The sequence below is a fragment of the Fonsecaea nubica genome (assembly GCF_001646965.1).
Source record: "Fonsecaea nubica strain CBS 269.64 chromosome Unknown Scaff10, whole genome shotgun sequence".
NCBI lineage: Eukaryota > Fungi > Ascomycota > Eurotiomycetes > Chaetothyriales > Herpotrichiellaceae > Fonsecaea > Fonsecaea nubica.
Genome location: NW_019173683.1, coordinates 430904 through 455148, shown reverse-complemented (window position 1 = coordinate 455148; position 24245 = coordinate 430904). Strand labels below are relative to the sequence as shown.

Sequence of the window (24245 nt, the reverse complement as noted above, 5' to 3'; positions counted from 1 at the left end):
CTGACATGTGCCCGTTCCAACTGGTCTGTGGCTATATTCTCGGCTTGGTCCTATTGTCAATCCAACCATATCTTGTCGAATCTTGTACAACCATGACTCCTGAATCTCTCGTCTACGGTATGCGTCAAACGTTTTTGAGAATTGGCTGGCGGTGAGCGAGCACCCTTTGATCCCCGGGTCTCTTCTAATTCCTGCCGCCTGCTGTCGAGCCCATCTGGGACTGTTAGTCCAAACACCCTCAGCTCTTTTGATGGTTGTCATTCCCTATAAGTCAATGCTCATTTACACATATCGGTGGGATCTTGTTGTTATTGGAGATTCGGACATGATTTCCTCAAGAGGATGGTGCTTGATGTACCTCTGGCCAAGCCCTTCAGGCCAGAACCCTCACCGCCGTTTCGAGCATCAAGTCGCGTAGGGGCTAGGGGGACTACCACGATCCGGCTGGGCTGATGTATGGCGGCCTCTTCGCTGTTAGCCAGGTCTGAAGATCCCCAGATGCCTTGCGAAGACGAGCTGGCCTGACGCAGTCCTGGTATGCTTACAGCAAGGTTCACGTACGATGGACAGACATCATTGAGCTGTTGGGGCAACTCAATCGTGCTGTTCCACGCTTGGCTGCGGACATTCCCCGATTTCCTGATAATCCAAACGTCCAGCAGCCGTTACAAGACATTTTCAGCGCGTATATGGATCGACTGTTATCCTTGACGAGATGTCTCCGCATCGCTTGTAAGTGTATGTAAACACGTGCTGTCCTCTGTCGGATGCTCACCATGTCTCTGATTTCAGCTGCTGATTTTAATCTTCGAACGCTGCAAACTGTTCTCAACTACGAAGAACTGGTGAAGACCTTCTTTGAAAAACGTGCCACCTTTGAGGCTGCATTGCAGCGAGCCGAACAAGAACTATACCCAAAACCCTCCTTTCCAACCCACAAATACTATACTAACGGTGTGCTGAGTACCCTTAATAAGCCGAAGCTCCTTTAGGTAAGCTAACGAAGTGGAAGAGATATCTACTGGAAGTATACTTGCCCGAAAAAACTTTCTGGCCGGCGGTGCAACTGCACTGGAGCGCGAGGAGGAAATCAAAAAGGAGTTCCGTATCATGGAGAAGTTGACCCACGTTCACATTACCACCGTGATGTTCTGGCTGCGAAGCGACACAGTCTACAGCATCTTCATGAAGCCGGCCTGCGATATGAACCTCCGTTATTGCCTGGAACACTGCATAAGTCAGGGCTATCCTCAAGTCGTCTTGATGTAAATGCTGCCTTGGCCTGGCTGCTTGATGCACGCGCTAGCCTTTGCACACCGGTTAAATATCAAACACAAAGACATCTCAAGCCTTCAAACATCTTGGTCAAGGATAGCCATATTTATTTGGCTGATTTCGGCATGGCAAAAGACGACGTTCCAGACGATCTTGCGGAAAACGCAAGCTTTTCTGTCTGGAGGGCATCGGTTTACCGCGCTCCCGAAATTCGGCCAGACCATCCCCAGGCTCGCGGCACCAAATCTGACATGTGCTCACTGGGGTGTGCGTTCGCGGAGATGCTGACTGTTTGCTGCCAGCGGTCACTGCAAGATTTCCAAGAGTCACGAAAGGTCACAACTGAAGACGGCGGGACGATCGCCTTTCGGGCCAATTTGCCTCAGGTCCACAACTGGCTCGGCGACTTGCGTGGTCAAGGTGTGCATCGTGTGGTCGACATCCTGATTTACAACACCGCGAGCATGCTCCGTGAAGACCCGGAACGGAGGGATTCGGCAGATCAAGGGATAACGCTTCTGCAAGGGCATCCTCAACATCGGATTTTGTTTTGCCGCTGCACTACTAAAGGCCTTCAAGAGGCTAGATGGTGTCCATGGTTAGCCTGTTGGTCTTTTCCCTTTCTAGCATTGTTAAGGAACATGAATTGGATGACTGGCATGAGCAGCTCTATCTGTATTTGAGAGGTTGCATGGTAATCTCATACCTTCCAGCGGCAGCTCCATGGTATCGAGCAACTTGATGATAAGAGGTGTAATGAAGAATACATCATTTGTGTCGTCGATCCTCGGGCGTGATGGTAAAAGCGCTCACTCTGTAGACACTGTGTGGCTATGACCTCTCGATCTCGTCGGCCCATGGAATAGACTCTTGGGCTCCCACTCGTTCGATTGTCCTCGCTGCTGCGCTACATGCTCGTGCAACGGCTTGGCGAATGTCCCATTTCCCCAATTGTTTCTGCTTGACGTACTCCACCGAATACGTGCCCACAAAAGTATCTCTAAGCAGACACAAATTGATTAGCACTTGAGCTATACGTAGACGGAAACATCATTCTGTTGAGACAAAGAAGAGGATGACTTACCCAGCACCAGTGCCATTCAAATTCGAAAGAGAGAACGGCGCATTCTTTTGTCACTCGGAGCACTGCTTTGTGGCTTCCAGCACACCGTGGCATTCGAGACAGCTCAGCTCTGAGCCATCAAATTGAGAGAACGATTTAAAGTAGGTTTGACTGTTGTTGCTAATATCCAGGCAGGATCGAATGGCCATTTCGGCACGGTGAACTTTGATCTCCAGTGCGTGCAACTCTTGGACGTCAAGAGAGGATATGCTGTAGCCTTCTTTGCATCGACTGTCGTGTATCGATGTGGCATCCTGCTCCTATGAGGTAGCCCAAGTCAGAACCTCATCCACGACTTACGTATTGACGCCATTCCAAATTCAGGTCCTCGAGGTAAAGGATCCAGTTGGAGCTGAGCTGGAAACCATCATACCGATGCGAAATGGTTGCAAGTGAGTTCCCGCGAGCTTATGGTGAGCTTTCGCGGGCATAGAGTGATTTGAGGTTCTGTCCAAAGACAACGTTTCCAACGGCTCGGGCGCTATGGCCACCTTCTGCATCCAGCATCCACCATCATTGGCTGACCCCAAAGGCAACTGGTGGGCTTTGCCGCCAAGCGTACTGTAGAGAAGGTGCTTGCTCGCCTGGATATCTGGGAGTGCTAGGAAATGCAGGTTTTAGCGAACATGACTAAGCAGTGCCCCGCGTAAAATTCCCTCTCCGCACGATCGGCGGCATCATCAAAATAATTTTTGAATTCCCAGGTTTATGCCCAACTACTTTTGTCTGCGATCATATTCCAACCTCACCAATACACACCCTTCTCCCGGGCCTTCTGCGACACAGTACCTCACAATGTCCAAAGCAGCGACTGCCCGCCGACATGCACCCCTCGAAGACGACATCACTGCCTCTGGGGGCAGACTGCGGACCAAATCAATCACTGGAAAGAGAAAATCGAGATCGGATGAAAACGCACAAGGAGATGGCTACATTGACTCTCGATCCTCACGGAAGATCTTGGCTATAGCTCAAGATCTTGTCGAGGAAGATGCAGCGGAAGGACGGGCAACCAGAGCAAGATTCACATCCCCGACAAATGGAGCATTTGGCTTCGATTCGAGGTTTGCGGTAGACGACCAAGACGAGAACGAAGGTGTGGAAGGAGACTCTCGGCTCGATGATGAAGAGGAATGGATACCAGATGATGACGATGCGGCGGCCCCCGAGGATGAGATGGATCCAGAAGAGATGGCTGTTTACAAAAGGTTTCTTCAAGATGGTGAAGAATTCGCCGACTTTGCCCCATCAATCGCAAACCTCTCCACCAGCGACGCGCTTTCAACCGACGGCAGGCATAGGGGCCAGCAAACGAGAATCAATGAGGGTGTGGAGGAAGAAGAGGACGAAGAAGGCACAGGCCAAACGACAAATCTTGCAGACTTGATCCTGCAACGTATCGCTGAGAAGGAGGCATTCGAAGCATCCCGCTCCGCCGACCAACCACAGCTGCTCGTGGGCGGTGGCCCTATGGAAGATGCCGTGGAGATTCCCATGAGAGTCGTCGAGACGTTTACCAAGGTCGGGCAGCTCCTGACCCGCTACAAGTCCGGACCTCTTCCCAAGCCGTTCAAAGTCCTCCCGACGCTGCCTCAGTGGCCGGAGCTCTTGTCCATCACAAGACCTGAGAATTGGACACCGCACGCCGTCTACCGCGCGACCAAGATCTTCATCTCTGCCCCAGCGGCCACAGGCCAGCACTTTTGCGAAACTGTCCTGCTGGACCGCGTGAGGGAGGATATCCAAGAGACCAAGAAACTCAATGTCCATCTCTACAACGCCCTCAAAGCCGCCTTTTACCGGCCCTCGGCCTTCTTCAAGGGGTTTTTGTTCCCGCTGGTCCAATCGAGCTGCACGCTCCGCGAGGCGCACATCATCTCGTCGGTGCTGGCCAAGATCAAGATCCCCGTGCTCCATTCCGCAGCAGCCCTCCTGCGGCTCTGCGAGATCTCGGCGGAACAGACCGCAAACGTGAACAGCGAGGCCGCTGGCGCCGCCAACATCTTCATCCGCGTCCTGCTGGCGAAGAAATACGCGCTGCCGTACAAAGTCGTGGACGGCCTCGTGTTCCATTTCCTCCGCTTCCGCGCCTCCAAGGAGCAGGATCCGGACCACGAGGTCCTGGGTTCCAAAGAAGCCAAACTGCCCGTCCTGTGGCACCAGAGCCTCTTGATCTTTGCGCAGACATACCGGAACGAAATCACTGAGGATCAACGAGAAGCGCTCCTGGACCTGCTGTTGGTTCGGGGCCACAAAGACATTGGGCCTGAGGTCAGACGCGAGTTGTTGGCCGGGAGGAACCGATCGTCTGCGGATGGACAAGGTGGTGGAGAGATGCAGGTCGACGCGCGGGAGAAGAGGGACGACGGCGACGATACTATGGACATGACGGGTTGATTGATTTGATGACTATAAGAGCTCGTTCCGAACGCACGATGGATAGCAGAGCAGACACCCTTTTTTTCATTACGAGATACGATACGAGCCATAGAACGAATGGATACCGCCCCCACCATCCAGGGCGACTTTTGATATCCCCTTGTGCTCGCTGGACTGGCCATACCCATTGGGATTAATCCGCATGATCATGCGATGGATCGCATTGGTTCTGAAAGATCTTGAGACGCAAATATCATGGTTACAGCCTCCGCACTCATGCGTTACAACGTAGAGAAATGTGATACATTGGTACTCACTATTCCGAGGATTTCTATTTATAACATGCATAGCTATGTGTACATGGTATCGTCTCTAAGGGAGCATCGCCTGGGCGTAACACCTTATCTTACATCTACACCAATACTTCGGTTCCTTCCACTCCTGCCAGAATAATGCACATATACTGACGTAGCGTACCAAAGGGCATTGAGTAGCCCTGAGTGCGTCGCTTGCCGTGGATTGTTTCTTTCTGGAGCGATGGGTTCGAGTGAGACCGGGCCCCTTACGTGGCTCGTCAGCTCGTATCAAATTGGGACCGGCCCAGAGAGAATGATCGGGATGTCATGATGACACTCGCAGTCTGCATCGGTATGCTGATTGCCCTGGAAGACACCTTTATGCCAAGGTGTGGGCCTATCACTGGAGCCAGCAGGTTTGACCTTACCATGATAGATCGTGAACCCTTGCGGATGTTTCCGGCAACACGGTCAAAGGCGGATCGGAATTGGCTCGTGCTGGGCAAGGCTGAGAGTGCTCCATACACTCAAATGAAGATGCATCGGCTTGGTACATGGTTATACCATCATCTGAGGACCATAGCAACCACGACACGTGTCCTAGCTCAAGATCTTGGTTTCAACCGTGCGTCTCATGTCTTGTGGATGAAAATTCGACAGAAAGTTCTGTGCAAAGTAGATGACAGAAAAGTCGTCACCATATTGCCCAATGACCTGCATGCCGACAGCGACTTCTGGATCCCAAGGATGATCAGGGTGTGCTGGCGCCGGGACTGATATCGCAGGAAGACCCGCTAGACTTGCTGGCACCGTGAAAATGTCGTTCATGTATCGTTCCACGGGTCTCGAAGACTTCAAGCTTTCGATGTAAGGTGGGGGACTCGGCGCAGTAGGCACAATAATCATGTCCACGCCGTGAGGATTTGCTTCGGTACCGTCCCGGAGAGGATTTGGCATTCTGAAAACTGCGTCAAAGTCCTGTTGCACCAAGCGGCGGATCTTCTGGGCCTGGATGAAATAGTTGTCCATTGCCCCAGCGCTCAAGGAATAAGTTCCCAGCAGAATTCGTCTTCGAACCTCGGGTCCGAAATTATCATATCTGTAAGTAGAATAAAGCGGGTTGTCATCTCCACCTCCATCTGCGGGCGCAGTGCGCTTTCGACCATACCGGACACCGTCATATTTCGCGAGGTTGGAAGACGCTTCAGCTGGAGCCAGAATGTAGTAAGCTGAAAGTGCATGCTTTGTAGACGGGAGAGAAATGGGCACAATCTCAAACTTGTACACATGTTGCAGATGGCTCAGTGTTGCCATCCATGCCCAACGGACAAGGGGATGCATCTCCTCGATGTTGTACTCAAGTGGAACTCCTATTCTTCGAGTGTGGTGTTTTTGCGACGCCGTGACGGCAAGGTTTCTTCGTCTGGAAGCCAGAGGCGCCAGACCTTGTGCTTCTAGCAAGCGCTTTGAAAAGGGAACTCTGGTGACGAACAGCTTGGACGTAAGGATAACCCGTCTTCTCTTGTGCTTGGCAGCTCTGACTCGCTCTCGAGATGACTGATCCAGGCACGTGGGATCCGAGACGTCTGGCCTCTGCAGCATATCTGTACGTGTAAGTTATGAGGAAGCCAATTTGCAGAGATCGACTAACCGAATGTCAACCGAATGTCAACGACGGATTTGGCGAGGATGCCAACGGTATCCAAGGAGTTTGCATAGGGTATGACCCCTGTGCGGGATATCATCCCGTAGGACGGTTTGAATCCCACAAGGCTCATATAGGCTGCAGGGAGTCTGACGGAGCCTCCCGTATCGGTCCCAATTGCAATGTGAGCCAGATTCTTGGCCACAGCAAGTGCACTTCCACCAGAGCTTCCACCAACCGACAGATGGTCGGATTTTACTGAACCGCCGTTTACCACGGGGCCGTATGCCGAATGCGTAGAGTGCGAACCCATCCCAAACTCGTCCATATTAGTCTTTGCAACCAGAACCATTCCCGCCTTTTCAAGTAACTTTGTGACGGTAGCATCTTCCGGGCCACAGAACCCCTTGAGAATTCTGGAGGCACATGTTGTGGGGAGAGTTGCAGTGACAATGTTATCTTTGATCGCTACCGTAAAGCCATGATTCGCAGATTTCAGCCTGTCTACCAGCGCATTAGTTCTCGGCTTGTCCCCTGATCGGATCTATCTCACAGTAGTTCCGCCAGGACTTTGTACTCTTGTGCAGACTATCCAGTCGCGACGCTTGCTTGAAGATGGCATCCTGCAGCTGGATTTGATCGTGGAGTGAAATATAAGGATTTCCGTAATGCGTGGAGTTTTGTGTACGTCGCAGGATACCCCGAACTTGTACTTTGAGGGTGATGTCCCTATAGTCACGGTGGCCCCGACCAATACGCATCAGAGGTAGGTTTGAGGGGGGGGAGGCCGGTCAACTTGGGTGCGGCCACCTGCAACGAGATGGTCAGTTGAAACGAGGGTCAAGCAAGACGGCGAGGTTCAATCGGGAGAATTGTTCAATGAGCCGCAATCACGTGTTGTTCCACGTGACTAGAGCTCTTTTACCTTGGCTCGGAGCAACTTATCTCCGACGCCGTCTCTGCCTTCACGATATTATACCCGAGACCTTTGATGTACCGCGGTGGCGCGCCATTGAACGAGTTTTCAAGGAATAATGCTTTGGTTCATGTCCCATATTCACGTCTCTTATGCTTTGTGCTATTCACCTATCGTCGAAGCTTAGGCTTGGCTTGGATTCTTTGTAGGTGGAGCAGCAGATGTCCTGACCGTCGTCAGCCGTCTTCAACTACCATCCTACATAAGATTGTCCTTCCCACCATGAGCAGTGCTTCGCCGAAAGTAACGGGCACAAGAGTCACAGCCTGTACGGAATGTAGGCAGCAGAAGGTTCGCGCACTGGATAACCCTATGTCCCATGTGCCATCTCCGAGTAACCTGCAGTTAGCTTCGATGCGATGCGTCCAAAGACTATTCTCAGCCATGCTCACGGTGTAATCGGTTTAAACTGAATTGTGTCGTCTCTAAGACGTTTAAACGGGTGAAACGGCGCACGTGTGTCTGCCGACCCATGGCTAAATGACTGGTGTTGATTTCCTTGAACAGGAAGACCGAACTGCAAGCCGAGCTCGACCGGCTGAAGAAACAAGTTGGAACTGGCACGTCTGAACTTGGGAATCAGTCTCAATCTGTCGACAATCCAAGCGCTGTCGGAAATGTTCGAGGTCTGCAAGCGGTATCAACGTTGGCGGAAGCCTATACAACTCCGCAGCTTGTGGGCTTCAGCCCTCATTCAGTGGATGCTTCAACCAACATTTCCGCCCCTTCAGCGCCAGATTTAAGTAATAGCGACATCCCACATTCCAACACTCAAACCTCGAACACCCGGCCACAGATCATCCAAGACGTCAGCGTTGATGCGCAAGACATCGACGAATGCTTTGCATTGTGAGTAATATGCTCAAATTCGCCGTCAGTACGTCTGCCAGCTCACAAGACGCCTAGGTTCTTCGAGAAGAACTTACCCCATCTCCCGATCTTCGACCAGAAACTCCAGCCTAATGACTGCTACGGAGCTTCTCCATTTCTGTTCTGGACCATCGTCGCGATTGGGTCACGAAGGTATTCGAGGGATCCGACCTTGATCCTTCTTCTTGCTCCCAAGGTTTTGGACTTGGCAAAGACCGCAATTTTCTCATGTGAGAGAGTACTGCCGACTATCCAAGCTCTTGTACTTCTCTGCACCTGGCAGATGCCGATCGACACACTTCAGAAAGACATCACCCCACAACTAGCAGGTGCCATGATACAGCTCGCAACCAACGTGGGCCTTCATGTATATGGTTCTGTCCAAGATTTCACACGAGTGCCGCTCAAATATGATGGTCAACAGAGAATTTTCAGGACCAGGTTGTGGTCGATGTGTTTGTATACCTGTCAGAGGTGAGAAAAAAGAAAGAAAGCAGGTTTTCAGGCGAGACTAATGAGGTGTCTAAGAATCAACAACTCGCGAGGTCTTCCGCCCCTGGTATTTACAGACACTTATAGTCACGAAGGTTACAAGGAAGATCCATTGGCGTCATTGACTCTCACGGTACGGTTCCAAAGGAAACTGAATCATATGTTAAGCGAGGCTATTGTGCAAATCGATCGGGATGCCCTGTCAAGAAAGCCAGATGAGCGTAACATGACGCTCGGACCGACCATTAGTGCTTGTCTAGCAAAGCTGGGTACTTTGAGCGCAGAATGCCCCGCTAAACATGGTATGTGACATCTTCACTGTATTTCTGACCCCTGCTAAGATGGTCTAGATCAACTCATGCTACTGATCGCCGAGCTACAGGTGTCAGCCTGCCACTTGCTTGCACCATCATCAACCATCGGGCAAAGTCACCTCATTAACCTATACAGCACTTCGTGTGCCGTTATTGAGCTCGCTACAGAACTAGATCAGGAGCAAGAAATGGCAGAGTATGGCTCAACGAATGTCAACATGAACTGGAATCTCGCGGCTTTTATAATCCTTCGCATTGGAAAGTCATTCGTCCGCGAAGCGCTAGACTTGAAGCGTGGACAAAGGTGTTACTTCTCAGCCATCAATTTGAACAAGAAACAAAGTGTTCGGTCGGATGACATATCGGCACGGGCCACGATGATCCTATCACAGTTGTGGACGAGTAAGATGGTGATAAAACAGCCTGATGGCACTCCTGACAGCCTCTGGCTCCGTTGTCGAAACAGGCTCGGAGTGAGCGTGACGTTTGATTGTTTCTGGTTGTGGAGACAGGAGTTTGGAGGACAGCCAAACCCGTGGGAGGGCGTAGAAGGTATGTTGGGCATCGATTATTGCGTTGTGATACCTGTGACACTGACCAATGTGGAAGATGAAAAAACAACAACCGCTGCCAGAACAGTCTTCTGGAGCTCTCCCAACGCGGACTCGGTCAACATGATGATGGGGATCGGGTGGTCTCCAGATACGGTATTCCAAGATTTTCAATGGCCAATCTTTGACGAGTTCCTGTATGATGGTTGGGTGGGAGGAGTCAGCGACGAAACGATCCTGACGCAATGAGATATATCCACGGTCGTTGCTTTGACAGAAACGGCGAAGTCCCTGACAGATGCTTCGCGACGCTGAAGCTACAGTGACATGTGGCCATCCTGAAGAAGGGGTTGTCTCGATCCTTTCTTACCGCTTTCTTCGTCAAGCATGTCATCTGACCAGCCAACTTGACGTGCTGCGGGGGCCACGATCTCTCTCTGCCCTCAGGACTGTTCTGGGCGCGTCCAGAACATTAGACTCCTGTGACCTAGCCACGACACCTAGCGAGTCTCAGAGCTCGGGTGACTGGGTTACCTGACCTTCACCGTGTATTTAACGTCCTGGCACGGAGCCACGGTCGGAGCCTTCTCGCCTTCGAATGTTGACACAGAATTTTATCTGAGGCCGGATCCGCGAAATCTACCGCCATACGACGACACCAGACACCATTGCCAGGCACTCGTCGCCGCTGGTGAGTTTGGTGTATCTTCAAACTGCTCTATATGGGTCACAATAATGTGAACGGACCTGTCGCGGAGTGACACCAGGGTCTCACCTTGTCGTCCACATTGACTGGGAACATTTTCGGCCCATGCACAGTGATCATATCTCTGTCTTTATGGAATGTACGACATGGATTCAGAAGGTCAAGCAAAGACCTATCCTCAGGAGACTCCGGATTACACCTTTTACACATGTAAGCAAGAACCTCAGCTCATGAAACGCGACTGATTAGTCTCAAAGAGACATTATAGACAACTACTTATCTACCTACACGGCAAAGGAGTATCCATGCATATCCGGAGGCGGAGGCTGCACGACAACCCCTTGTTTCAACCTCTTCTCCCAAAACTGCTGCAAAGGGGGAAGGTAGCATTGTGTCACTATTCCTAGGCAAAGAGGAAGAGATACTAGCCCTGATGGAGTTGGAGTTGGGCCCAATATTATCAGTATCAAAGGAGTGCGTTTCAACACTGGAGAAGCTCAACTTGAGATTGGTGTTGGTGCGAGCCCGTGTCCCCTGGGCGAACTATAACCCAAGACAGATATCTCCTAGAACGAACCCCTGGTGACCGCGCAGGAGAGGATCTGAGCGATGCTCCGCCTCTTTCAATCGAAATCGAACGCCTAGTAAGATTTGTCGAGGGCGATAGCATACAAGGGGACTGCGGATGGGCACAGAAGAAGATTTATCATTATACTCGCCGCGACGCAGGGCGTATAAAAGAGCTGGTTGATAACTTGACAGATGATTAGATACTTCGCTGATGTAGTATTGTTAGGTCCAAATGGGTGGTTTCTTTTGCTTGAGCCATAAATCATACGCAACGCATTGTAGTACATGATCTCACGTATCTACAATGGAATGGAAGACATACTCACATTCAACCCGCAGATATCCGCTCCACCAGCATGTCAATCAAGGGCGTTGGCCTGCGTGGCAAGATTCGAGGCTCGAGACTTCAGGGGCAGCGGAGAAATGAGCGTTGGCTGTTGGTTGTTGGATGTTCTCCGCCTCGTTGGGGAAATCGCAGATCATCGCAAGGGCGCGGCGGAACCCGATGATGAAAGGTTCAATAGCATCATGACAGTCTATGAACCCTCGGACTCTACCACCCTTTTCTATAACCTCGTTCTCAACTCACTTTGAACCAACGACCACGCACGCAGAGTCCCCCTCGCTACAGAGATTCTCTCACTACCGACGCCGCCACTCACCACCAACACCACCACCACACAACACCACAATGGCCAAACTGACCGATTTCCGCCTCCTGTGCTTCGACGTCTACGGGACCCTGATCGACTGGGAAACGGGCATCGTCGAGGGCCTGAAACCGCTGAGCGAGCCTCACAAACTCACGCGCGACCAGACGCTGGCGCTGTACCACGAGCTGGAGAAGGAGCAGCAGCGCAAGACGCCCGAGATGCCGTACGCGCAGCTCGTGGCGGCCGTGTACCCGCAATTCGCGGCGCGAGTGTCTGGATCCGACGCGGCTGCGCCATCGGCCCAAGAATGCGAAGCGTTCGGACGGAGCGTGGGCGCGTGGCCCGCGTTTCCGGACACGGTCGACGCGCTCCGCCGCCTGTCGCGGCACTACAAGCTGGTGGTGCTGTCGAACGTGGACCGGGCGAGCTTCGCGGCGACCAACGCGGGGCCGTTGGGCGGCGTGCGCTTCGACAAGATCATCACCGCCCAGGACGTCGGGTCGTACAAGCCCGACCCCCGCAACTTCGAGTACATGCTCGAGGCCGTCAAGGCCGAGTTTGGCGTCGAGAAGCACCAAGTCTTGCAGACCGCGCAGAGCCAGTTTCACGACCACCACCCGGCGAGGGAGGTGGGCATCAAGTCCGTCTGGATCGAGAGGCGGGGGACCATGGGGAACCGCGACCGCGAGGTCTATGATTGGAAGTTTGTCACGTTGAGGGACATGGCGGATGCGGTGGAGAGGGAGGTCGAGCTTGCTCGTAAGTCGTAGAGGGGGTTGAGTACACAAGGGGGGAATGATAAGAGGAAGAAGATATGTTGTGTGATGAAATGTACATGGATGGCAAGGAGGCAAGGTACTAGCTACCTAATATTCAAGCTACTCCTGGAAGAAGTTGCTTGATCTGTCATGCTATATTGAGCAGAGGAAACAGCCGGGGTACCGTGCCCCCTTGATACTGGCGCGATGCTCTTTGGCTCGAAAGGATGAAGCAAGAACAGCAAATTGAAGTACATGTCGAGAGAGCAGCCGAGCTAATTACCCTCTCCGTAGGACAAATACAGACGACAAAGACGGCGTGCACCCAAAGATCCTAGCCCTTTCCGCAGGATCTGTTAGCTTTGCTCAGAAAAGAACCCATGCGGTCCCTAATGGGACAATTCCCCGTCGAGTCTTGGAGTTCGGAATCTTCCGAGTAGTGACCATCAAACCAACTCGGAATAGGTCCGAATCTTCGTAGCAAGCATGGCCACTCGAGGTCGTGCTGCCGTCTGGCCTTTTCAAGAAGTGAGGCCTCTTGAGGTGAGTAGGTCATTCCCAAGATATCCCAACTGTATCAGCTCCGGTGTGCAATCACAAAGACGTAGAATTTCCTCCTTCCAACGCTACCAAGTGATTGCCTATCGGCGGTATCTCAACAAAAGATCAACTATATCTTGATCCTGTCCTGCCTTCGTTTCACTCAGCGCACTGGGTCCGTTGAGCCTCAGCTTGTCTGGGTCTGCCCCGTTTTGGAGAAGGAACTTGATGGCGGGAATGTTCCTCTTCGCACACGCATTCATCAGTGGCGTTGTTCCAAATATCGAGGTCCAACCAGGGTCCGGTTCATCTTCGTAAAGACGTTTGTCCACAGAAGCACCTTGATCGACAAGTAGTTTCAGGATGTCAATGTCTTGGTCGTCCCGAAGACAGGCGAAATTCACGGGATAGCCTTCATTGGCTGAGGCGCCATGTTCGAAGAGAAGCTGAACGATTTTGAGCGACGGTGCTGAGCAGCGCGAGAGAGAGGCGTGTCAGGGAGCACACAGGCCCTGTTGGGATCCGCGCCGTGATTCAGAAACCATCGAACGAGGTCCTCGTTGTTAGCTCGAGCAACCTTTCCAAATCCCACGAAATTAGAAACTTGGACAGCCCCGCGCCATCACCACTCACGCGAGATAAGGCGGTTCTCTCGAGTTCTCTGGCTCATTAATATCGCAACCACAGCTCAAGAGAATCTCCAAGACATCTGTTGACCCGGATGAAATTGCGTAAGAGACGGCACAGTAGGCTAGGATGGTTGTTACGGGGACTTTTCTCTGCCGCAAAAGTTGTTCAAGTTCAACAGCTTGCCCTTTTAGAGCAAGATAATTAGCAGAGACTAGTGCGCTTCGCTGATCACTGGTCATGGATTGCGGTTCAGAGGCCATATCGAAAGCGTCGTTCTGACTCTCGACAAAGCGTTGTCTGTAGGGTGAAAGATTAAGAGGCTGAAGGGGTCTACTCGTATGAGGACTGTGGATGGGTGCCTAGATGTGTCAGTCTGCCCCCGCATGCTGCAGGCTTTTGGCTGGGTCGAGTAGGTAGAGGCATCTGCACGGGTTGACCAGCATCGTGACGGGTTATTGGTTCCTTGTGTTTCATCACCTGCAGAACTTCATCCAATGTGCTCTGCGATAGGGAAGTGAAGAAGCCACGAAGTCAAATCTCGATATTGAATAGTAAGTCGGCATTAAACTGCGGTCATTGATAGCCAGTAGCCTCCAAGAAGGATCATACATATATCGATGCCAGCTCTCCATGGAGGAAGAGGCGGCGCCAAGACTTTATCGGCTACACTTGCTCTGTGGCGCTCTGCGGCGCTTCTGTGGCGGTGCTCGGCAAGAATTGCTCCCAAGCCACCAATCAGCTCCGAAACCCTGATTGCGAAGCTGCCGAGCATCTGTCAACGCTGTATCTGGTCCATTTCTTGCTGCGTCCCCCAATCCCCAAGTCACTCTCTCCTAGTCTTGTGGGCAACATGTATAGATTGGGTCGCCGTAACTTGGGCCTGGCCTTGAAGGCCGTCAGAGTAAGTGACGCAATGCTTCAATTGTCTTTCCACCGTTTGTTCTAACATGGCGTGGCAGGATACCCCGGCGCGGAGCTCAATCCAACAACAACAATTGAGACATCTCAGCATCCATGAATATCGAGCTGCCGACCTTCTCAGATCCTATGGCGTCGGTGTCCCTAAAGGAGAAGTTGCTCGAACAGCAGAAGAAGCTGAAGTGATTGCAAAGAAGATCGGTATGCGCAGACAATTGGCGTTTGGGAAGCATGAACATCCTCTGACGTAGCCATCATAGAGGGCGATGATATGGTGATCAAGGCCCAAGTCCTCGCAGGAGGTCGAGGCAAAGGCACCTTTGACAATGGCCTCAAAGGTGGCGTGCGGGTGATTTATTCGTATGTTCACCTCTAGCAATCATCGCTGGGAAAAGTCTGGAGAGCTGGCTGACGGAGAAGCAGACCTACGGAAGCAAAGATGTTCGCCAGCCAAATGATTGGGCACAAGCTCGTCACGAAGCAGACAGGTGCCCGCGGTCGCATCTGCAATTCGGTCTACATTTGTGAACGGAAATTTGCCCGCCGGGAATTCTACCTCGCTATCCTCATGGACCGGTCCACCCAATCGCCTGTCATTGTTGCGTCGTCCCAAGGTGGCATGGACATTGAAACTGTGGCCAAAGAGACTCCCGATGCCATCATCACAACACCTATCGATATCAACAAGGGCGTGACAGACGAAATCGCACGAAATATTGCGACCGAGCTCGGGTTCAGCGAACAGTGCATTGAAGATGCAAAGAACACAATCCAAAGACTGTACAAGGTGTTTATGGAGAAGGATGCCACCCAGATTGAAATCAACCCGCTCAGCGAGACCAGTGACCATCAAGTGTTGGCCATGGACGCCAAATTGGGCTTTGATGATAACGCCGAGTTCAGACAGAAGGAGGTCTTCAGCTGGAGAGATACTTCACAAGAGGACCCCGATGAGGTGAAGGCTGCAGAGTACGTCATCTGCCCCCCAACATAACACATCTGCTTACACAGTCGCAGGCACGGTCTGAACTTTATCAAATTGGATGGTGACATTGGGTGTCTTGTCAACGGTGCTGGGCTGGCGATGGCGACCATGGATATCATCAAGATCAACGGTGGCTCACCTGCCAACTTCTTGGATGTCGGCGGTGGTGCCACGCCGGAAGCCATCCGATCGGCCTTCGAACTGATTACGAACGACCCGAAGGTCACAGCCATTTTTGTCAACATCTTTGGCGGTATTGTCCGGTGTGATGCTATCGCGTCAGGCTTGATCCATGTTGTACAACAAATGAACTTGAGGTTACCGATTGTTTGTCGTTTGCAGGGTACCAACATGAAGGAAGCGGCTGAATTGGTAAGTTCTTTCGAGCACGTTCCTTATGTGGCACCACAACTGATCCGCTGTTACACAGGTCAACAACTCGGGCCTCAAGATCTTCTCCATCATCGACCTGCAAGGAGCAGCAGAGAAGGTGGTAGACCTCTCCAAGATTGTCAAGATGGCACGGGACATTGACGTGGGCGTGGAGTTTACCCTTGGTATCTGAGCCCCCAGCAGTTGGCTTCACGGTTGAAATGGTTGATAATCACTCAGGGTCCCCCACATAGGAGGAGGCACATGGTCATAACTCCTTTTGAAGCGCCAAACAACGACCTATACACAGTGCAACAGTCGACCTACCTACCTGTACAAGTATTATCATCCGTTTCGTCCAAGCTGGATTTCTATTTGACCATCTGTCCCTTTGTTATGGCCTCCTGGGATACACACACACCCGGTGAGATAGATGGTGCTGTTTCAATATGACATGAGTTGATCTGGGTGATTGGCTTTGTTCCTACTCGTTTCCTGCTCAGTGAATCATTTGGAATCCTCACTTTCATATGCCACCATGCCGTAGGGGATTGTCGCAATAGATACCGAGTTGTTGACGATATGCGACCGGTGAGCGGGTTCATCTACCCTGAAGTGATATCAATTCATTTCTCAAATTGATTTGCCCACAAAAGTAGATATACGCTGCTCGACGTATGTAGCTCGGTTACATTCATATCCACTCCGTAAAGATGATATTTCACAACCGTGTTCAAGCCCTCTTATTCTTCGCCCGCCTCTGTCGACTACGTCTCCCCGCCTCGAAAATCAACTGTTTCCTCGTCTACCTCACAACCCACGTGCCCTCGCGCCGCTCTTGCTGCGACCTACCAGCCTCGCCAGCTCACCCAGCTGACTACGTGGTCGGGGCGGTAGCCCAAAGGTCGTCCCTCTCCTGGACTATCAAGTATTCACGAGAACCCTGAAAAGAGACTCTTGGGTGGCGTCCCTGAAGACACACCAACGGCACGTTGGCTCCTCAAGCCTACCAGGACGAGTCGTCGTTTCATGAGCGTGATGGTCCTTCTAAAGAATACCACGACTTGGCTCCATGATTCCCCAGTTCCAGTGCTTCAAAAGCGCACAAGGGCGATATTCCGGAACTCTCTCGCTCAGTTTTATAGTTCACGCACTCAGAAGGCGGGGGAGGGGGCACTTTCGGTTATGTTCTCCTCCACCGGCACTGGCGCATGATTGCCTCCCTAAGTCCCGTAGTAAGTCCTCACAACCTAATGAGATTTGCTAGTGAGGTTCGCACTTCATTCGTACATCACTGGCATAAAGTCCTTGCTGACTCAAGTTCCAAAATTGTGACCCAACATCATTGAGGGAAGCGGCGAGGGTTCTCCCTAAAGCCCGATTTGGAGTGACCGAAAGTTCTGCAGCAGTGATCTGAATACCAAGGTATGGTATGGTACGGTATGGGTCGCCGACATTTCAGAACTCGGGTCCAAGCTATTGCGTTTCTTCCAGCAAAGCATCCATGCTTTTCAGAAACTTGTTAAGCTCTTGGTTCACCGTGGCCTTGTCGACGGTGTAGGCTTCGTCACCCGGGAAGAATTCGGTGTATGCCACATCGCGCTTTAAGGCGAGCCAAGAAGCCATCAAGAATCCTTCGATAAGCCAGGCCACGCGCTCCTGGACATGTGGAAAAACGTTTCGTTGTCATTCCTGGGGGTTTTGCGCCCTCCCAGTTGATGAGTCGGCAAAATGACTGTGGGAGTGGGAGATGATGCTTGTGTAACCACCCTTCTGGCTCAACTAGCTGGTCGTGCTCTGTGGCATCTACCCAACCCTGGTGTACGTTAATGGTACGCGAGCTTGAAACGCCCGAGATCGGTTCAAGCCCACATTGTTTGGAAACTGAGGTATCGTCTGCAGGTAAGTGACCGCCCTCTTGGTCACACAACCACCATTTTTGCTATCGCCGCCATTGGCAGATAGATCTTGACCTATAGCTCCGATCTGGTGAAAGCGGCATCTGGATAGCTCGATGAAAACCGTGGCCAGCTGCGATACGAGCGAGAGAGAAGTGTATAGTCGATATCTGATCGCAGCACAATCGGCGCTGCATTTTCCAATGTTAGCGGTGCCTTCAGAAAGTCGGACATGCGTGTGCCGTCCGCGAAGGAGATGATCATATATGTCCCAGGTCGCAACTTTCGACAGCCAGGAGCTTCGGGCCTGGTAGTGGCGTGCACTGAGAAATCTATGTCATCGTCAGACATTCATCCATCTTTTACTCGTAGCGAAACGCGCTCTTGCACATTATGGGGAAAGCGAATGATGCTGTGAAGCCGGTTTAAGCGAAAGCAGCAGTTGAAGGACTCCATTGCGAGGAGTTCGAATTCCAATGTCTCGATCTCATATTTCGTCTCTTAGTACTTCTTAGGATTATATAGTAGAATCCTAGAGAAGACTTAATAGGCCGTAATGGATAGATATTACTCTTAGTATACTACCTATATATTTCTATATTAAAAATACCTGCCTGTATATAGCGATAGAAATCCCTTAAATCACATGATTTAGTACTAGTACTGGCAGTAATACTAACTAGTCACGTGAGAAAGACGCTAAGCCCAATCAGGCTACATACCTAAGTGGCGGTATTCCACGAAAACCCATTGAAAAAAAAGCCGTTCTCCCAGCATGAGGCTGGAAGCTTGTACCCTGGACACACGGGGATTTGAACCCCGGACCTTTCACATACACATTGTATAAAGCCCGTAGAAGGGCCACTGATGCGAAGCGAAAATCATACCCCTAGACCATGTGCCCAATTTGTGTTATTTCGAGTTGAGTTGTAACGAAGGTCAACACATAAATTCTACGACAATTTCCGCGAGTATGGGTTATAGGCTTGAAGATTTTGAGCCGCGATAGAGCCCCACCTCATGATGACCTATCACCCCTATGCAGCCCCCACGATCGCATCCGCGGTCAACTTCCGTCCCGTTCTGTCCGAGATTTGACACTGATCAGGCAGATCGACATTGCGGAATCATGCTGACAGGCCACACCCGCCTTCCCAAGAGACACATAGATGCTCGCCAACGACGGAAACACGGCAAATGGGTTCCATCCTTTTCCCTTTAGCTGAGAACATTACAAAGTACAAGAACGGAAGCGTGTAGCCTCGGAATGCATACATCCATGTCTGGTACAATATCAAATACTCCTGAACTTCTCTGGGCGATGCTGCGGCTTCAGCGCTGCTGCCTCTGTCGTCTTGGTCATGGACATCGACAGTCGCTACCGATGACGCAGGCTTTCTTCGGAAACTCATGAACTACTGGGTACCCGACAACTTGGTGCTTGTCGTCTTCGATGCCAAGTTGCAGGCTCGACCGGATAACCAGGCCGCAGCCGAGACTAACAAGAATACGTCGAAATGTCAATTGCGCCAGGTCGATCTTCACGTCCTTCCTCTGTCGTGGTACCACCTCAGCGTCATGAATCCATGAAGCAACGAGCCCGCCCCATCAGCCAACGCTACCACAGTGACTATGATCGAGACCCAGGTCCAGAGACGAGCTTGCCTTACCTCCAGGATGGCTGGCGGACGCCGGTCGTGGAAGACCCAGAACACCATGCCCATCGATCAAGACACCTCAATAATGTATCGCTACTTCAAAGCACCACGGGGCCACGGGAGGACTCACAAACGACGATACCAGGCGATGAGGCTCGAGAGGCAAACAAGGGCGAGAGGGTTCCGGATGAACAACCAAGGGTCCTCTCCTGGTCACAACGCATGAAACACGTTACGTGGGCGTGGTTCACGCTCACAATGGCCACGGGGGGCATTGCCAATGTTTTGTATACTGGTACAGTCCTCTTTCTGTCTCCTCTCTCTCACTCTCTCTCTTCGTTCTAGTGTGCAGCTTTCAGGTGCATCGTCTGAAAAAGTGTCTCTGACTGCAGATCTTGTGCAATAGTGCCGTATCACTTCCACGGTCTCTACGCTATCGGTGTCGTCGTCTTTCTGTTGAACATTGTCCTGTATATCGTCATTTGGGCCATGATTATAACCCGATTCACGCTGTACCCGTGGACCTTTCGGGCGAGCTTTACTCATCCTACCGAGTCACTCTTTGCGCCGGCCTTTGCCGTCTCCTTTGGCACCATCTTGAACAATATCGTGCAATATGGATCAGGTTATGTTGGACCCTGGCTCAATCGGACCGTCTTGATCCTCTACTGGTTCGATTGTGGCCTGGCCATCTCTTTGAGCATCATCATCTACCTCGTTCTCTGGTCCACCCAAACATTCACCATTGCGCGGATGACACCCATCTGGATCTTCCCGGCGTATCCTTTGCTGATCATCGGTCCACATGCGGCCAGCATCGCCAACAAGGCACTGAGCTCGAAGGCCGCGATCCGTATCTTGGTTGGCGGCTTCACGATCCAAGGCATCGGTTTCCTTGTCTCGCTCACCATCTATTCGGCCTTTGTATATCGACTGATGACGCAGAAACTGCCCGCCGAACCACTTCGACCCGGTATGTTTGTCTCGGTCGGTCCTTCGGCCTTCACAGCCAGTGGAACCATCAACATGGCCGATAATCTACGTCGTGTCCTCGCTACGTCTCCATCATCTACTTTCATGGATGTGCCAGCGGTGCTTGCCTCCCAGATCTTGAGGCTGGTCGCCTCCTGGATGAGTCTCTGGCTTTGGGGTCTGGCGTGGTGGTTCTTCATCGTCAGCTTGCTCTCTAACGTGGATTGTCTGCGCAGCAAGAATCGCATCCCCTTTGCCATGACCTGGTTCAGTTTCATTTTCCCTCAGACGGCCCTCACCATGGCCACCTTTGCCATCGCCGAGGCGTTCGACGTCGGTGCCCTGCGAGTCATTGGCTGCGTCATGACAGTCTTGTTGATTGTGGCGTGGTTCGTTGTCGTCGGTTTTATGATCCGGGCCATCGTGAACAAACAGATATTATGGCCCGAGAGCGGAGAGGATAAGTCGGAAGGTGGGTTCAAGGCCCGACAAGACGAGAGAGGTCATGGTGCAGACCACGCGGTCAGACGACGAGGGGAGTCGCACTGCTGAAGGGACTTGGGTTGGACTGGACATGTCGGTCCAGAGTGCCACTCGCGATGGAGGTTGTACGGTGATAGCCTCTACTGAGAAGTTTACCAGGGCATTTAGTAGTTTTCTATGTGCACACACTCCCACAGGTTGCCCAAGCAAGATATTGTATATCTACATAGAGTATATAATTGATCCCCGCCCTAATGAATGAAGATATTGACGAAATACACGACGAGACACCAGCAACAACACAGCACGTTCTCTTTTCCAAACCCAAGTACAAGGACTGGTGATACTGGCAATGGTTCTGTTTCCCAAGAAAGCAACCAAATCTTGGCCTCCTCGGTCCTACGGTCCACACCTCGGACTCGAATTCTATCGAAACGGCGAATTTTTCTTGGTCAACTTGCCTCCATCTCCGTTTCCACCTCCAATCACCCAGGTAGTGAGCGCACGAGCGAGCGAGCACGCCATCGCCCGCCACGGTCCGCCATGCCTTTGTGGGCTTCGGTCATGGACTATATCGGGAACTGGGAATTGCATCAATGGGACGATGGACGATGGACGACGGGAAGATTGTGGTTGTTACCCCTCTCTCGATTACTGACAGCAGGCAAGCTACTGTAGCTAAGCAGCTACCATCTTGAACGCTTCAGCTGGTCTTCTGGCAATTTGTCCTGTGTCTGTCTAAACCGTCAGGTTTGGGGGTCTTTGCGTGTATCTATCAGTCTACCTATCTATCTATCTACTCTTCTTTCTCGTCTTCGTCTTCTTCTTCTTCCTCTTCGTTGAAAGTACACACGAACAAGCACACGGGCGCGAACAAGGTTACAACCTACAGCCTAACTAGCCACCGGCGAGGGATATTCGATTCTACAAGTGACTTGCTGGCCAGCAGTAACTATCACAATCACCACCACCACCACCATCGTCATAGTCATAGACATAACAAATCGTCCACTCCAAACGGGAAAAAAAAAACAATGTCTGCGATCCAGAAAAACGTCGAGGCAGCCTCCGAGGCCTACTCCTCCACCTTCACGCAGGGCCACCTCGCCCTCCCCCCGGCCAAGCGATACCTCGTCTTGACCTGCATGGACGCCCGTATCGACCCGGCGCGCGCATTTGGGATCGAGCTCGGCGACGCGCATGTTATTCGGAATGTGAGTAGACTTTCCCACCCGTTGTCGATCATTGGTTGTGTGTATACAAGTCATGCGTAGGGACACAGGAGGAGGTACAGGTGCAGGTTCAGGTATAGGTATAGGTATAGTTCGGTAGGTAGATATGAGTCGACTTGACCTGGCAAAAGAGCTGGCAAAGCAAAGGAACTGAGATGAGATGGAGGATTGGATTCGATTTTCGTTGCGCTGCGCTGCGCTACCAAGGAAGAAGACGAGAAAGGCTGATCAAAAAAACAGGCTGGAGCCTCCGCCCCCGACGCCATCCGGAGCATCATCATCTCAGAGCAGCTCCTGGGCACGCAGGAGATTGTCCTCGTCAAGCACACGGGTTGTGGCATGATGATATTTACCAATGACGATGCCTATGGCTTGGTCGAGAAGAACCTGGGGTATGTATTTACATGTACCCACCCAAACCCACAGAGAGGACAGAGAGAGGGAGAGGGATAAATGGAGTTCTCTTGTGCTCCTCTTCCTGCTCCTCCTCATTGGTCCCCCTATCCCCATTATAAAACGAACCCCATCCGCTCACAAGATCTTATGTAGGTCCGACGCCCTCGCCGAGCTGAATGCCCGCAAACTCGACTTCCTCACCTTCTCGGACCTGGAGGCCCAGGTGAAAAAGGACGTGCAGTATCTCAAAGACAGCAAGCTAGTGCCGGACAACATCGTTATCAGCGGGTGGATTTATCAGGTCGAGACGGGCAAGACTGTTCGGGTTATTTGAGGCCGTGCTGGCTTCGAAGAAAGATTTGCCGTGAGCGAAGTGAGGGAGCTATGGGAAAAGGACCGGTTTCATTGGTACTGTACTTAGTCACTGCAGAGGGACGACGGGGTTCGTTGGTTGGAAAAGGTCGGGTTGAGGTTGAGATTGATTGAGATTGCGCATGCACACCTGCTGGAGAGAAATTCCCTGTCCAGGGATGGGATAGGATGTATGGAATTATTGGTTGTGAAGATATCACGCTCCTTGCTTCTTGTGAGAATAGTATGCGAGATTGGCACATTTGGCAGTGGTTGCCGTAGGTGTCCGAGAGCGAACAAGGTGTAATCATCAATCTAATGACGTGTCATTCGGGCCAGTCTTGACTCTGTTGTGGCGTGCCTTGAGAAAAACTGGCTATGATCCCAGCACGAGGCTCTTTTCCAGGAGTTGAACGGTTTGCCCAACAGTCCTGGATGAGCTTCTCTTCCAGAATCCTTCCACAGCAGGTGGCCATATGAATCGTGTTGAACAACGAACATCTCAAGTAGCCTGTATGGATAGGAACCCCCTGTCACCATCGCAATTTTGCTTGTTTCCGTTGTTCTCTATGCAATCATCGATATGACCCGTCGTTCAGCATCACACGGGTTGGGAGATGTGACGCCACTCGAATTTTCTGCCAACGCGCTTCACCGTGCAGAAATCATGTTGGTCTCGCCCGACATCCTCTGGTATGCTTTGATCATAACTTTATCACTCACATACCCATAGGATGAGGCCCGTATCGCTGCCAACGGCTGTAATAGGAAGGGGGGATGTCACGTTCAATCCACATGGGAATTCATCCGCCTCCCTTCGGGTTCTTTGTTCGAGGGCGCGTGCTGCGGGAGAGAAGACGGGACGGAGGCTTTCACGACCGCTTTAGCCAGGTGCTATGATCCTTCCTGTGGGCTCTGTTGGTGCACTTGATCCGGTTCTCTTTCAGTCAAGCAATTGCCATTGCGTGGCGCCTATTTTAGGATGTGCATTATTGCTGGTAACAACGCATAATGATCCTAGATGCGTCCGCTCGCGGGTTTCGTGTTTGTCTGTACGTGGATTAAAGTCGTACGTCTCGAAGTGCTTCAAGAATTGAGCATAAGCCATGGTTTTTAGACAAGCCACGCTCGGCCTTGAAATCGACACGGACGGTGTAGCGCAGTATGCGATAGCATGGGATGCTAGATAGTGTTTGCACCTC

General features: G+C 51.7%; 8 protein-coding genes across 8 annotated transcripts; 7 read left to right on the top strand and 1 right to left on the bottom strand.

Annotated features, from left to right (window-relative positions):
• Window positions 1-776: 776 nt before the first annotated feature.
• Window positions 777-1269, top strand: AYO20_02445 (hypothetical protein; the record flags this gene model as incomplete). The annotated part of the gene is made up of 2 exons (XM_022640749.1): window positions 777-954; window positions 1013-1269. The coding sequence occupies 2 exons, from the start codon at window positions 777-779 to the stop codon at window positions 1267-1269; spliced, it is 435 nt and encodes a 144-aa protein (XP_022503398.1).
• Window positions 1270-3193: 1924 nt separating this feature from the next.
• On the top strand, window positions 3194-4795 carry AYO20_02444 (hypothetical protein; the record flags this gene model as incomplete). Its single annotated transcript, XM_022640748.1, has 1 exon — window positions 3194-4795. One exon carries the CDS (start codon window positions 3194-3196, stop codon window positions 4793-4795), a length of 1602 nt encoding a protein of 533 aa, XP_022503397.1.
• Window positions 4796-5673: 878 nt separating this feature from the next.
• On the bottom strand, window positions 5674-7479 carry AYO20_02443 (hypothetical protein; the record flags this gene model as incomplete). The annotated part of the gene is made up of 3 exons (XM_022640747.1): window positions 5674-6677; window positions 6725-7222; window positions 7272-7479. The coding sequence occupies 3 exons, from the start codon at window positions 7477-7479 to the stop codon at window positions 5674-5676; spliced, it is 1710 nt and encodes a 569-aa protein (XP_022503396.1).
• A 437-nt stretch (window positions 7480-7916) lies between these two features.
• AYO20_02442 (hypothetical protein) lies at window positions 7917-10170 on the top strand (the record flags this gene model as incomplete). Its single annotated transcript, XM_022640746.1, has 5 exons — window positions 7917-8038; window positions 8202-8543; window positions 8601-9038; window positions 9093-9358; window positions 9407-10170. 5 exons carry the CDS (start codon window positions 7917-7919, stop codon window positions 10168-10170), a joined length of 1932 nt encoding a protein of 643 aa, XP_022503395.1.
• Window positions 10171-11888: 1718 nt separating this feature from the next.
• Window positions 11889-12620, top strand: AYO20_02441 (haloacid dehalogenase, type II; the record flags this gene model as incomplete). Its single annotated transcript, XM_022640745.1, has 1 exon — window positions 11889-12620. One exon carries the CDS (start codon window positions 11889-11891, stop codon window positions 12618-12620), a length of 732 nt encoding a protein of 243 aa, XP_022503394.1.
• Window positions 12621-13094: 474 nt separating this feature from the next.
• Window positions 13095-16246, top strand: AYO20_02440 (hypothetical protein; the record flags this gene model as incomplete). The annotated part of the gene is made up of 7 exons (XM_022640744.1): window positions 13095-13151; window positions 14362-14679; window positions 14738-14897; window positions 14948-15056; window positions 15120-15665; window positions 15714-16053; window positions 16112-16246. 7 exons carry the CDS (start codon window positions 13095-13097, stop codon window positions 16244-16246), a joined length of 1665 nt encoding a protein of 554 aa, XP_022503393.1.
• Window positions 16247-19468: 3222 nt separating this feature from the next.
• On the top strand, window positions 19469-21133 carry AYO20_02439 (hypothetical protein; the record flags this gene model as incomplete). Its single annotated transcript, XM_022640743.1, has 2 exons — window positions 19469-19904; window positions 20016-21133. The coding sequence occupies 2 exons, from the start codon at window positions 19469-19471 to the stop codon at window positions 21131-21133; spliced, it is 1554 nt and encodes a 517-aa protein (XP_022503392.1).
• A 965-nt stretch (window positions 21134-22098) lies between these two features.
• AYO20_02438 (hypothetical protein) lies at window positions 22099-23026 on the top strand (the record flags this gene model as incomplete). Its single annotated transcript, XM_022640742.1, has 3 exons — window positions 22099-22278; window positions 22537-22688; window positions 22846-23026. 3 exons carry the CDS (start codon window positions 22099-22101, stop codon window positions 23024-23026), a joined length of 513 nt encoding a protein of 170 aa, XP_022503391.1.
• Window positions 23027-24245: the final 1219 nt, after the last annotated feature.